The sequence below is a fragment of the Bidens hawaiensis genome, unplaced genomic scaffold, assembly GCF_021521415.1.
Source record: "Bidens hawaiensis isolate Kalapana, Puna unplaced genomic scaffold, B.hawaiensis_p1.1 tig00024057_1, whole genome shotgun sequence".
Lineage (NCBI taxonomy): Eukaryota > Viridiplantae > Streptophyta > Magnoliopsida > Asterales > Asteraceae > Bidens > Bidens hawaiensis.
The window spans coordinates 82,674-96,945 of record NW_027493795.1 but is presented as its reverse complement, the minus strand read 5'-3'; the positions used below and the strand labels follow the sequence as shown (position 1 = coordinate 96,945).

The 14,272-nt window shown below is 35.3% G+C and overlaps 3 protein-coding genes across 3 annotated transcripts; all 3 read right to left on the bottom strand.

Moving 5' to 3' along the window:
• Positions 1 to 379: 379 nt before the first annotated feature.
• LOC143568690 (U1 small nuclear ribonucleoprotein 70 kDa-like) lies at positions 380 to 5,325 on the bottom strand. The gene is made up of 10 exons (XM_077054778.1): positions 5,060 to 5,325; positions 4,041 to 4,155; positions 3,872 to 3,951; positions 3,444 to 3,519; positions 3,290 to 3,354; positions 3,133 to 3,195; positions 1,742 to 1,823; positions 1,485 to 1,647; positions 1,267 to 1,332; positions 380 to 1,181 (listed from the first exon to the last, which is right to left on the bottom strand). Exons 1-10 carry the CDS (start codon positions 5,156 to 5,158, stop codon positions 572 to 574), a joined length of 1,419 nt encoding a protein of 472 aa, XP_076910893.1. The 5' UTR covers positions 5,159 to 5,325; the 3' UTR covers positions 380 to 571.
• Positions 5,326 to 6,533: 1,208 nt separating this feature from the next.
• Positions 6,534 to 9,762, bottom strand: LOC143568681 (proline-rich receptor-like protein kinase PERK5). Its single transcript, XM_077054770.1, has 7 exons — positions 8,521 to 9,762; positions 8,330 to 8,416; positions 8,051 to 8,121; positions 7,898 to 7,974; positions 7,660 to 7,807; positions 7,124 to 7,285; positions 6,534 to 6,873 (listed from the first exon to the last, which is right to left on the bottom strand). The coding sequence occupies exons 1-7, from the start codon at positions 9,626 to 9,628 to the stop codon at positions 6,685 to 6,687; spliced, it is 1,842 nt and encodes a 613-aa protein (XP_076910885.1). The 5' UTR covers positions 9,629 to 9,762; the 3' UTR covers positions 6,534 to 6,684.
• A 2,491-nt stretch (positions 9,763 to 12,253) lies between these two features.
• LOC143568701 (uncharacterized) lies at positions 12,254 to 13,317 on the bottom strand. Its single transcript, XM_077054787.1, has 3 exons — positions 12,908 to 13,317; positions 12,663 to 12,690; positions 12,254 to 12,592 (listed from the first exon to the last, which is right to left on the bottom strand). The coding sequence occupies exons 1-3, from the start codon at positions 13,264 to 13,266 to the stop codon at positions 12,257 to 12,259; spliced, it is 723 nt and encodes a 240-aa protein (XP_076910902.1). The 5' UTR covers positions 13,267 to 13,317; the 3' UTR covers positions 12,254 to 12,256.
• Positions 13,318 to 14,272: the final 955 nt, after the last annotated feature.

Below are 14,272 nucleotides of genomic sequence, written 5' to 3'. Positions count from 1 at the left end.
ACTTAATGTTAAAGATAGCCTGTACATGAGAAGGATAAATATGGTATTGTTTGAGTAAAAAGCTATATGTCATGCGAACTAAACTTGTATGTGAGAAGAATGAAATGTTGTGATACATTTTCAAAATTTGAATAATATTCTATTCTTCATATATGTTCATGTCCACGGGATTGAATCTCAATGAACAGTCACAAACGTTCTATCATTGCAAGTTTGCAACAAATTAATATTTTTGGGCAAACTTGATTTGTGTGACAATATAGAAAACTAAACTTTAGCATATAATATCTTGATGGGCTAAAAACCTTATTACATATAGGTTACATTTAAGTTTTTATTTTATAACTTCGCAATAACATAGAAAGAAAATAATAGAAAACACATTAACATCACACACCCTTTAAGCATCCGAAAAATAGAAAACATAAACAACTAGGCAGTAGCAATCTCTTAAGAAATATCAAACATGTTCAACGCATATAAAATTTAACACGGACATAAAAAAACAATCCACTCAAAACAACAAAAAAAACAGACCTGACATGAACCACACATCATAACCTGAACCCCTTCAGTACTCGTACTCACGCGAAAGCGACCTGTCCGATTGCCTATACGAACGCCCATCTTCCTTGTCATGTGGATCAATACTTCCTGGTTCATAGTTTTCTTCCTCCATCTGATAATAACGATCATGATCACGATCATGGTGATCATACCGTTCTTGATCATAGTAACCATCATAGCCTCCTCCAAGATCCCGTTCATCGTCACCCCGCTTATCATCCCCATGCACGGGTTGATCATACATCTCCTCCGGATCAACACGGTCATAGCTCTTTTGCCTATCCCCATGCCTGTCTCTCTCATGTCGGTCAGCCCGATCGTACTCATAGTCTTTATCACGTGACCGACCACGGTCACGGTCCATATGGTCATCACCCTCCCGATCCTTGTCACGGTCACGACCGCTGCGATCACGACCGCTACGGTCACGGTCGTGATCCCGGTGTCTATCACGGTCACGGCCACTACGATCTCTGTCACGGTCTGACTTCCGGTCACGGTCCCGATGGTGCCTGTCTTCCCGATGTTCTCTATCTCTTGGTTTATCATGAGACCGTTCCCGAGACTTTTCACGTTCTCTCTCCTTAACTCTTTCACGAGACTTCTCACGCTCCCTGAATTATTGCAATAACAAACAATTATAACGAATCACCCATATATAAAGATATATTATATTAAATGATTTTTATATTGTGTTACCTGTCTCGTTCTTCATGTGCTCTTGGCTCTGCAGATCGAGTGGTTCCCCCGGATTGCTGTTGTTCTCTGACCATCATACAAAACCACGTTGATATATTAATAAGAAAATCAAATCTTATTTTACCACTCTATATTCATTTGATCTTGTAATATATAAGTTTATCAACCATTAATGCATTCAATTTAGTAATTCAAAATTTCACAGCAAAACAATTTACCTTCCAGAGTGCCTTTGGTTGACTTCTTCACCTCCAATCCTAGTTGTACCAAGCCCACCACCGAGCCTACGAGGTCGCCAATTAGGAACTGTTCTACCACGTTCAACATCCACAAGCACCCGCTTATTATCAATCTTCCTTCCATCGGCTTGTTTATACGCAGCTATACATACAAATCAACCATCAGATACGCAAATAATGGCATAGAAAGTATGTGGCGATTTCAACTCATTTACATATAAAATCTAAAATCCAACCTTTCATATCGCGTGTATGCATGTATTCAATGAAAGCATATCCTCTTGGTTTGTTTGATTCTTTATCAGCAACCATGCGGACCTGAGACTCTTGCGCGTTAAAAAACAGAGCAAACGCATACTAGCCCATATCTTTCTATTTTTCTATCGTAGTATCATGCTATTAACTAATATTAATCCAATCCAAGCGTGAAGTCAAGAAAAAGTTAGCAGTTATAAATTTAATAAACCTAATGCACGGCGGACAAGCACTAAGCCTCAATAGCCGTGCTCACCTTTCAATCAAATGCTTCGCAGGCAAGATGCATCATCACCATCACTTGCTAGAGTTGCACAACAATATTGGACCATACTACCCTTCCCTTACCAGGGATTATTATTTATAGAAAATTTACTATACATGATAGCTATATAAAAATACCATAACATCTTCTCAACATTTGAAATGTTTTCGATAGGATATGCAGATTGCAGATGCTAAACTTAGAAAAGTTAAATTTCAGTAGCAAAAACCGCAAATACTGAACTTAGAAAAGAAGAGAAGAGATGCACTCCCAATATGTTTTACCAAAAAGTTGTCGGTCTTCATTTGTTGCAAGACTTAATGGCCAAATGGCATACGTTTGTCATTCATCTGCTCAAATAGGATACGGTACAAACTAAGGAGCATAAAGTACCTTTTACCTTGAAACTTACTATAGCTGAATGATGGTTATACGCTTTACTAAGATACCCAGAATCTTGAATTCTTGAAATTGTGATTTAACCAGAAATATAAAAGAGGGGAGAGAAACTAATAGGGTGGGTGGAGGATAGGCGATAATACCTGAGGAACTGATTTCAGTGAATCTCCAACGAGCAAGAAAAGGTATATAACTTTCTCAAACTTACAATTTTGTTTGTACTAAGTACTAACCACTTAGACGTAATCACATTGATAATGGAAAGTTAAACTTATAATACCTTAAGTTCAACATTACAGAAATCACATGATAATGGAGGCGACAGTTGGCAGACCAAATTTCTTATCATTTGTTATTAGTATTTTGGTGTAAATGCTGAAACTGTACTTTATAATCCCCGTTTTAAGTTGCCATAAACAACCGCTGATTAAGAAGTTCAATGTTTTTATATATTCCATTTATCAAGATAATCCATTTACTAAAATATGATTAAATTTGTCAAAACAGTTTGCTGGAAAATTTATCACAAGAAACATAGCTGGTCAGCAAAAAAAAAGTTGATTTTTTCTGAAATTCAAATTTTCAGAAAGGTTTCTGTCAGACAACAAAAAAAGATGTTGCCGACATTATATACCACAAAAAATCAAACCTCTTACCGAAAAAGGCAATAACCTTGAGCCCCTTTAAAGGGTACTCTACAAAACCTACCCGTTTGATGGGGCCATATGCCTCAAACTCCCTTTTTAGTTTGCTCTCAGTTGTCTCGTAGTTCTGACGGTAAAAGATTATCAAGTTAATTAAATTAATAAATAAATGAAATAAGTAAATCCAAAATGCCATCAATGCAAAGGACTGTATTACTCACAAGTTTAGCAACAAACAATGTCTTGTAAGGATCTCCAGATATATTTGGGTCACTGTTGGGATCATCTGCATAATAAAAAGACAACGGTATTCAAGTCACATATTAACTACTAGAATATCAACTTAAAAATTAATAAAAAAAGATGCCTTCTTACATTTCTTAAGTTCCTCAGCTGCCTTTTTTGCACCTTCTTCAAGCCGTAGCTGGTGAATCCTAGCCTTCTTTTGACCCTGACTCACAAAAAAACATAAAGCTGTAGATAAATAGTTTTACCTTTACAACATCATTCATACTTTTTTAAAGATACTCATATAAACATAAAACGATAGATGTTCATTAAAAACAAAAAATCTCATATTGCTGAGGATTGCAAGAAAGAAGCTTTTTAAAGCTTAAACAGGCACATTTAAAACCTTCCCAGGACAAATAAACATAAACAAACTAAAAATCCCATGAAGCCATAATTTTCACCATATTGTGATGCGAACCAAAATATCATGCTTTTAGTTTCATTCACAAAAAAGTATATCAATCAAAAGATAATTGCATATGATGAATAGCTTGCTAGATGCAACAACTTACAGGAGTTTCACCCTTTTGAATAGGTGGAGCATATTCAGGATCAGTGGGCTCAGCAAAATTGCTAACAAACTGCGCCATGCCTTTCAAATAAAAAACAAATAAATCTTCGAAACAAAACCACATCAATGACATATAACAAAATTAGAGTTATAGAGCATATAAGAAATACCTGTGTATGGTGGACATTTTCTCTTCTCTGGTGGTGGCTTATACTCCAGAGGAGGCCGTGGCTCAAAGAGCTTCAACAGATTATTAGTTAATCCTGTTGGATGACTTTGTCCAATCTGCAAAACACAAGGTATTAAAAATCAAAATCAACTACTCGCACAGAAAAACTGACATAACATGAATCTAAAACTGGGAAAGCATCTCCAATCAAATTGAGATTAGTGACAAAACCTAACGTTCATCAAATCAATTTCACATCATCTCCACTCAATAACCTAAAACAAATTATGTTTCACATCATCTCCACTCAATAACCTAAAACAGATTGTGTGAATCTAGTTCTCAATCAGAACCATAAGTATTATCAATAGCTAAAACTAAGAACACTGATATGAAGCTACATGTTTTGAAAATAGAACTGGAAAGCAACATCAGTCATGCAATCAAATTGAGGTTGAGGACAATCACTAACGTTTATCAATTCAATTTAACATCATCTCCACTTAACAAACTATGTGAATCTAGTTCTCAATCAGAACCCTATGTACAACCAATACCTAAAACTAACAACACTATTAGATACCTATCTTCAAATCCACTGCAAAGAAAACACATGTTCAACACCTATACTTCACTTTCAACCACACAAAACCAAAACAAAAACCTAAACCACATAAACAAACAAGGAATCAAAACCTAGGGCAAGAGAAACACAATACAAGCAAACTTCAATTAGAACATAATCAAAACTAGTGAGTTAAGTATAGAAGAATACATCAATACACTAATGGAATCAACTAGAAGCTGAAAACAAAACCTAATGTTTATCAATTCAACTCACATCATCTCCACTCAATAACCTAAAATAGACCACATGAAACTAGTTCTCAACCAGCACCCTAACATGTTCAACACCTATATTTCAATTTCAATCACACTAAACCAAAACCTAAATCACAAACGTACAAATAACCAAAACCTAGGGCAAACTTCAATTAAATCTTAAGCATCGAATCATACCAGCTTCATCTGCATAAGATTCGCACGATTCTGCTGCTTAGTGCGAGCCTGAACGGCGGCGTTGTTGCCGCGCATGAACGCATCGTTGTAATCACCCATGGTTACGAAATCGGATAGGAAACTGTTACGATTTCACCGTGACGTAAGCTAATCGGACATCTACGGCGGTGAATTAAAACGATTTGATGGCAGTTGGTGGCGGCGTAGATCGGTTTTGTTACCTAACGGTGGAACGAACGAGGGTTTTGATGATGATAGACGATAGATGTATGATGTTGGATCGGATTGGGTCGGGTCGAATTGTTTGGTAAACGGTTAGCCGAGATCCACCGGTTTGGGCCATCTACCAATATTAAGACGGCCCCAATAACCAATTGGACTTTGATTTGGGTCGGTTTTGGTTTGATTCGGTTCGTTTATTATTTTTTTTTAGCTTAATTGGTCTAAATTATTTGGTTAATTAATAAATAGTTAAGAGTATTATATATTTAGACTGAAATATTTTAGTTATATGTTTATTAATTCTTAGAAATTACTAAAATAAAGTTAGGTTTTACAAAAACATAAAAGAAACTGTTGGTTTTTATTTCGGTTATATGCACACCCCTAGTAACCATTAAGCAATAAATAAATTAGTAAATTCTTATTATGTATTTATTTAAATATTTTAAACAAAGTAACAAAAAAAGAAGGTATTATCAAATTCATGTTGCTTTTCATGTGAGGCTTTAGATAAATAGAATATATTATATACATTGAGTCAAAAGCTATGCCTCGCCTTAAATATCAACAACGTGTTTTGGGGCGTTGTGAATGAAAGAGAATTCCATAGTTAAGATTACTCATATGAGAATACAACCAAGACATGTGACTATCTAGGAAGTTCTTACCAAGGCAACAACAAACAAATACATGAACTTATTGTAAGTAAAACGAATAATATTGACTAATATGAGTGGTAAATGCTAAATCTGGTGCAAAATAGTTACTCCCTGCGTCCCTTTGAAAGTGTCCGCATTTCCTTTTTAGTTTGTCCCATTACAAATGTCCACTTTCAAACTTTATTAATTAATTTCCAAACTTACCCTTAACAATGCAAGTATTCAAACTTTCTTAAATTTTATCTTTTTGTATATGTCAAGAGCATTATAGTCATTTGTTAAGAAAAAAGTGAAAGCATTAAAACTTTTTAAACTTTGTGTTTCGACACTTTTAGAGTGATTGAGGGAGTACTATATTTTGTATTCAGGCCCCACATGTCGATAATATATTAAAGTTACCATTGTTTTATATGCATGAGCTTTGTAAATCACTAAATAAAGCTCATAAAATTTTGTAAATTGCCCTTCATTATTTGCATATATACACCTGCTACAATGTTTTAGTGCCTTTTCTTAAGGATACAGTTATTGTAGAACTAAGTATATAAATATTTCTGGCAAAACACACACGCGCCACTTTCTTGTTCCATTCAACTAAAAATCTTTGGCCCAGTATTGATTTTGTGCTAACTACAAATGCTACATTACTCACTAGATTTGCAAAATCAACCTCATACGTACCATAGTAGCACCTAACAATCACCTTAGCTCTTAACAACATGTGATATCCAAGTTTACAATGTTTCATCTATACTGTCCGGAACTACCAATATCGCTACCTGAAGATTCTCCGGTCGACATCACCATCTTTCTGAACTTAAGCATGTCATCATTGTAGGCTTGTGTGTCATAAACTCTTGATTCATTTGCGTCTGTTGTTTCCTTCTCATCCAAGCTATCTAATGATGCAATCCCTTCTAATGCTCTCACAATCTGTATTTTCATGTGAAAATACAATATTAATTAGTATGCAAATATGTGTACAAGACATACTAACTTCATTGTCTTAGAACACGTCTATTGGGTGGGCCAGCCTGGTTGGAGAGGGTCCACCCAAATCCATTCCTTCTTAATAATGAGTTATATAGTTAGTGGACCCTCATGAGCCATGAGAGTCCAACCAAAGCCACTCAATGTTCGTGCAGACGTGAACAAACATACAAGCTACAAATAACTAATTAACCTGGCTCATTTTAGGACGCCTCCTAGCCGAATGGCGGACACCTGCCTCCGCGCAAGAAGCCATTTGTTCCATCTCGTTTTGATTATAGTTTGATTTCAAGCGTGAGTCCACAAGCTCGTTGTAGTCTCCATCTTCCTTCGCCTTGGCAATGAGTGGCCTTGCCTGTTTTTGAGTTTATTAGATAAGTAAGATAAATCATTCACCCTTTTATATATAAAATCTAGAGACTAGATTAGGTGGCATATTCAACCAATTTATTTATAAATTAGTTGGTTTGGCTTATTTTTTTTCATCACTAACCGGGCGAGTAGTTAATAAATAATAATAACTAAAAATAAACAAGTTACAACTAGCTAAAAGTGTAACTTTAATGCATAAAACCTCGTACATCATTTTGTTCAACAAACTCATCTTATTCTACTCATTAATTAGTTATAAAAAGTGTTTTAACTCGACCGAACCTAACAAAGAATTTTGCAACCTCGTATAAGATCATCAAAGTTGAGAAAATGAAATAAGTTGGCTGATATACTAACCCACTCTACCAAACTGTCATTCATGTATTCAGACTCGGGATCAATCGGCTTCCTTCCTGTCAAAATCTCCAACAACATGACACCAAATGAGAAAGTATCAGACTTCTCTGAAAGCTTCCCACTTGAAGCATACTCTGGAGCCAAGTACCTATCATTTGTCCCATAAACTGAAGAAAATTATTTGTAAAAACTAACAAAATTCGTGTAAAACTAATCATTTAAAGCATAACTAACTTACCCGAAAGTTCCCATCACACGAGTAGAGACATGAGTATTGTTATCGGTTGTTAGTTTAGCCAATCCAAAATCAGCCACCTATGTTTACATTCATGGCATGTCATAAACTATTAAACTTGACTTCAAATGTCAAATGTCTTTTGTAGTATGCTACCTTTGCTTCATAGTCATGATCAAGGAGAATGTTGGCAGATTTTATGTCCCGATGAATGATCCTAGGATGGCCTGCAATAATGAAGGTGTCGGTTTCATATTTTTAATGCGGAAAACCTCGAAATTATTCTTTTTTTTCAATGATTCGGATTGTTATTAGAATAATAATATTTTAGTAATCCTAACAGACGTAAAAAAAAGTATAAAATAATTTACAAATCAACCCGACCGACCCATTGTGACCCAGAACCCAACCCAATTATGAGTGTTTGTGTCGTACAATCTTCATGGAGATAAGCAAGTCCTTTGGCGGATCCAAGCGCGATACGCATTCTAGTTTGCCAATCCATAACCACTTGACCCTTTCCTACAAACAAAAGTATGGTTTCATAATGCATGAACATGGAATGTGAAGTATATTGTTTTGAACTTTTGGTGAACATGTATTAATAACAAGTAAACACAACTCACCATGAAGATGGAACTCCAAAGTGTTATTAGGAACATACTCGTAAACAAGCATTCTCTGACCATCACTAATACAATATCCCACAAGTGAAACCAAATACCGATGGTGCACCCTACTAATGATCTCAACTTCAGCTTGAAATTCCCGCTCACCTTGCCCGCTACCTGATTTTAAGCTCTTTACAGCAATCTCTTGCCCGTTAGGCAACACCCCTTTATGAACATACCCAAATCCCCCTTGACCCAAAATATTGTACTGGGTGAACCCTCCGGTGGCGGTTACTAACTCATCATATGAGAATTGATACTGGCTAAATGCCATTGGCATTTTCACTGATGCCACCGACGCTCTAGGTCCTAGAAATTCATTACTGGTGTTCATAGGAGGTGGTTGAGGAGATTGTCCCCAACCACCACCGCCATTACCTACTTTGACCACATGATCGGGTTTACCATAGTAGTAGGGTCCACCTACTTCTGGACCTTGTTCCGGAATATAATAACCTTTTTTCTTTTTCCTTTTGCATAAAAGACAAATGACTACTAGAGCAAGAAACACTGCAACGGCAGCAGCTATTCCTCCGATGATGATAGGAATATTGGTTGCACTATAATCTGGATCGGGTGATGATTTCGGGGCTGACTTTCGGTTTGATGGACTCGGTATCTTTCTAGCATGATCCGGTGCAGATTTGTCAGAACCGTCCCCAGGGTTTGGAAGAATGTTTGGGGACGGAGGTGCATCTCGTGAAGGGATAGTACCCGGTGGTGGTGTAGAAGTGGCGCCAGGTGGGAGAAATCCCGGATTAGGTGGTGGTTGTACAGTGGGAGGTGGAGGGGTACCTCCTGTATTGCCTCCATTAGGGGCGGGTGGGGGTGATGCATTAGGAGGTGAAGGGGCAGACGGGGAATCCCCTGCCCCTTCACTGTCATTATCATCAGCAGGTGGTGATTTAGGTGGTGGAGGGGTTGGTGGTGTTTTTGAAGGCTTAGGTGGTGGCGGTGAAGAACTAGAAGGTGGAGGTGGTGAAGAGTCAGGCGGCGGTGATGACGAGTCTGAACTTGGAGACGGGGTTTCAGGGGCCGGAGCTGACTTGGGGGCCGGAGCCATATGTTAGAATGAACTTTTCCGGCCCTCTGATAAAATCTGCCGGAAGATTCAAATATTCATTAGGGATTGTAACTTGTAACAAAATTCTTGATTTTCCTCCACCATGCAAATTTCAAACTACATATTAAAACAAAAGATCATACATCCAACATTTATGAATCATAATAGGTATGCATGAAGATTGAAAACAAAGGATGGTTTTGTTTATCATCATCATGATCAAAAATCCAAACTCCAAATCGAAGGAAACAACATTCATTACATTCATGCATAATTTCCTCATGACACATATTATATTACAATCTATCTTGTGATGTGACATGATTATAAATTGTTATCAAATATTATTACCTGAATGAAGATTACAAAGGGATTCAACAAAAACATAAGAGAGAGAGAAAGCATTCTAAATTTGTTCAATTAGAATCAAACCGTGTGTTTTCCCCCCTATTACATTCCTACAAAAATGGTGCTAGATTCTTAGTTGCATAATATCCTAACCTAACCTAACCTAACCTAACACGTGTCATTTTTTTTCTCATGCCAAGATTTAGGCTACTCAAAAAACCACAATCAGGGTTTATTCATTGCAAACTAATGACTAAGAATGTATAATGTATTACATATTTTTTTATTTCAAAGACAATTTAACAAAAAAAAAAAGGCTTTTTAAATCTGATTTCATACGATCCGGTTACCAATCCCTATCGGTTTCTATCGGCTTGGATTATTTCTATTGAAAGCCGGTTTTGGATTAGAAGTGGTTTGGGTTAATCCGGCTTTGATTTTGCTGACTAAATCCGATCTAATTTTATAACCATTTTGATTTAGAAAGGAACAAAGAAAATCGGAGTTTAAAGTTCTGTTTCATAATACCCAGGGGCGGCAATTGTTGACACACCACAAAATACGGCCCGTTAGAAAAATGTCCGGGTTTACCCGTATAAAAATTGGTTGGTCAGTTAACCCGTTTATGCATTAAAATAAATCGTAGTTATATATTTATTTTTGTTTTTTTGTTTTTCTTTTTTATGAAGATACACTCGCACTTTCCGATCTTTTTTGTAGATTTTACTTCCTTTTAAAGAAAAATATTTATATCACTCATTTAGTCTACCGTCTCTAAATTATATCGATTTTGTTTCTAAAGAATCTTTTATTTTTGTTTATAAACGGCTTAGACAAGCCTTATTCAGGTCGACCCTCAACCCACAACCTGGCCCCACTTAGAAAAAGAAAATCTCATTTTGCATTTGTATGTATTAAGTTAAAAATATTGAAACATTGTAAAAATTCTCTCAATTCTTATATAATGAATCCTACCCTTTACATACAATTGGTTATTATTAGTTTTGAATATGTATAACTAATAAAAATAAACATATATATTTCATTCTAGAATTACCACTCAACATATACGAATATTTACATTCTTTAATGTTACATGCATGTACGCTAAAACAAATCTTATCAAACGATTGTGGTACTTTTTGTCTCATTTAGCATTTTATCTTTGTAAACATTAAAAACAAAACAATAAGTTTGAACTCCTTTTTGTCCGTCAAAATGTAATTATAATTTATATTCGACAATCGACATCATAGAAGACTTTGTGTCCAACCTTCACACATACAAAACAAATTATACGTCCATGTGAAAAAGAGTATTCTTATTATTTGCTACATCTTTCATTAAAAATATATATATAACAATTTTAAATATGTAGTAAAACTATTGACCTATTTTTATTTATATACCAACATCCATCACAAGCCTTTTGACAATTTTTTTGAATATCAACTTTCTTTTTAACTATTGTTGTCTGTGCCCGTGGGAAATGAACCCAAAACCTTTATAACCAGATATTTTAAAATTATGTCTTTTTGACACTTGATTACATATATCCGGACTAGCCTTATCAGTGTTTGGGTTTACAACTGGACATGTTATGTATAACCCGTCGTACATCCCCTCTTATACAAAGGGTACCCTTTGGGGACTTTTTCCGTGAATCCCATCTCTATTGGACTGCCTCTCTCGGTGAAAGTTTGTTATTCGAATTGATCTCTAATACGGAGTAATTTTTTTTGTAGCGTTGAATATAACAAATTATCTTACATGTCTATATGTAGACGACCAAAATCATGAAAATAGTGTTTGAAGTATGATACTATAATGAATGATCAGTTGATTCGAGAATAAGTCACGACTATAATTTGCACAATTTTTGTTAAGATTTGTAATGTTTGCAAGCATTATATGTAACCCAAACTTTATGGATATGATAAGTAAAAACTCATTAATATACATTTGTGAATGAATGAAACTTAGTTTACAAATGAAGAACGTGACACGAGCTGGTGCCACCATGTGAACTAGTGACGATCTTGTGACATCAACCAGTTGATTTTTATCTTATATATAATAAACTAAGTTGAACGAGATTATGTTTCGACGCTATTTTATACATTGAAAGTGTTCAATATCATTTAACATGAACTTAACTAGTATATATAATATCACAAATCAGAATACTAGCTTCTAAATTACTAGAGGATCCGATAAACATATAATTACAATCATAACAATAACAACAATTATTATTTCATTAAAACAACAAAAAAAGATTCAACGATCAACAAACACAGTGTTCCAAATCTCCGAGAAAGCTTGCATGATCACACCATGATGATACCACGAGTTCAACGACAAGAAACACTCCAAAAGTTGCTTCAAATCACTCTCCTCGTACATTTGATTCTCAACAATCATCTCCATCATCGACGTCTTGAAATCCTCGTATGGCTTCTCCAACTTCTTCACCACCGCAAAGCTTTCTTTCACCTTCCCCTCTACTTTGCATGACATAAGTTTTTTAAACACTGACAGTCTTGTTGGCGATCCCCACTCTGGTGACACCTCACCATCTCCTCCACTGTTGTGTCCACTAGCGGACCTAGAGTGGAAAAAAAGTTAGAGCTATATACATTACTGGCTAAAATCCCGATCGCTCTTCATAAAATTTTATGATTACCCCCATTAACTTTTGAAAATGACCACCCCTAAGAAAAAGCAAATTAGAAATTTATAAATTTTCAAATATATTTTCAATGTAAACAATTAATCTTAGTCAAACACTAACAGAATTTATATTAATCATTAACTAAGCCCTTTCTAACCTAAACCAGACTAAGAAAAATTAATATCTAGCTATAGTTAACCGACCACATAATTTATATTAAAATTTCTGACCCTTATGAAAATATTTTCTGGGTCTACCAGTGATTGTGTACTCCCACGTCTGAAAAGCTTCTACGAGGTTGATCATGTTCTCCTTCGTTGTCCACGGAGTAACTGGTGCTAAACCGGTGGCTATTTATTTTCGCCTTTGGTTTAGTGCAACGGGTTTTCTTATCGTAGAATAATGGAACCGGCAATGAGGGGAATCGAAAAGCGTTGAAGGAAGAATGGTGGGGTGTTGGTATTGATGGTGAATCATGCATTTTGCATGGTGATTTGCCGGTGAGTTCTTTGTGTCGTTGGCGTGGCGGAGAAGAGTGTTTTGTTTGGCAAGATTTGAAGATACGGAGGATGAATTTCACCATTTTAGTATGTGTGAAATGGACAAGTGTATTCATCTAGAATATGAAGGTATATATAGGCCTTATAAGGCTATAATATATAGGGGTTGGATAGTCGATAGGGCATGGATACTCGATTTCAAATAGATTAAACTGATAATCAAATCGAGTTGAAACTGTTTAAAATCTAATTGAATTACATTCTCGGTTTTTGGTTTGGTTCGAATCCATAAACCCGCATTTGGTTCAAAATTAATAACAAAATAATAGTTATTTAAGTTTTGTTATTTACCCGGTCCAATTTCAGCATTTAACGTTATTTTATTTAGCCTATGCCAATGCATCGTAGATAATGGTAAAGAAAACAAAATAAAAATTTAATGAAAATAATAATAATAAAGTTATATTTGATCAAAACCGAGCAAAGCCAAATTTCGGTTTGACCTGAAAAGATCTTCAAACTGAATAAACCAAAAACCAAACTAATAAACACCCATAGATATGATATATGATATGTGGATGACATATACTCTTTAACCGGTAAATAACCATAGATTTGGGCAGTGTAACGAGAGGAGTTCAAAAAAAGTTTATATTATACATGCGACAATCTTTAAATATTTGTTAAGAACTTTGATGTTGTAATACAATATCTGAGTATGGTCCGACTGGTAAACCAATAGTGCGGTCGATCTAATAATATGTATAGTTTTTTTAACATCAATAAGTACATGCATACATACATACAAATAAAAGAAAATAGAGAGTAGAAGTTATAAAAAGTACAATTAGATTGATAGAAAACTAGTAAACGTACAATTCAGCTCAACTTTTCATTGAAGGGTCGATTCAGTTGAAACAAAAGCTCAACCTAGTACTTTGTCGTTCTCCATACACCTTCTTGATGAATGAATGATAGATTACCACTTGTACGTACCCTACCATTATTACCCATGTCAAGTCACAAGTGTTACAAGGAGTTACAATATTTAATATTAAACAGACATTGTTTCCTCTTTGATAATGAAGCAAAACAGGAGATACTGAATTTAGATTCAATCAT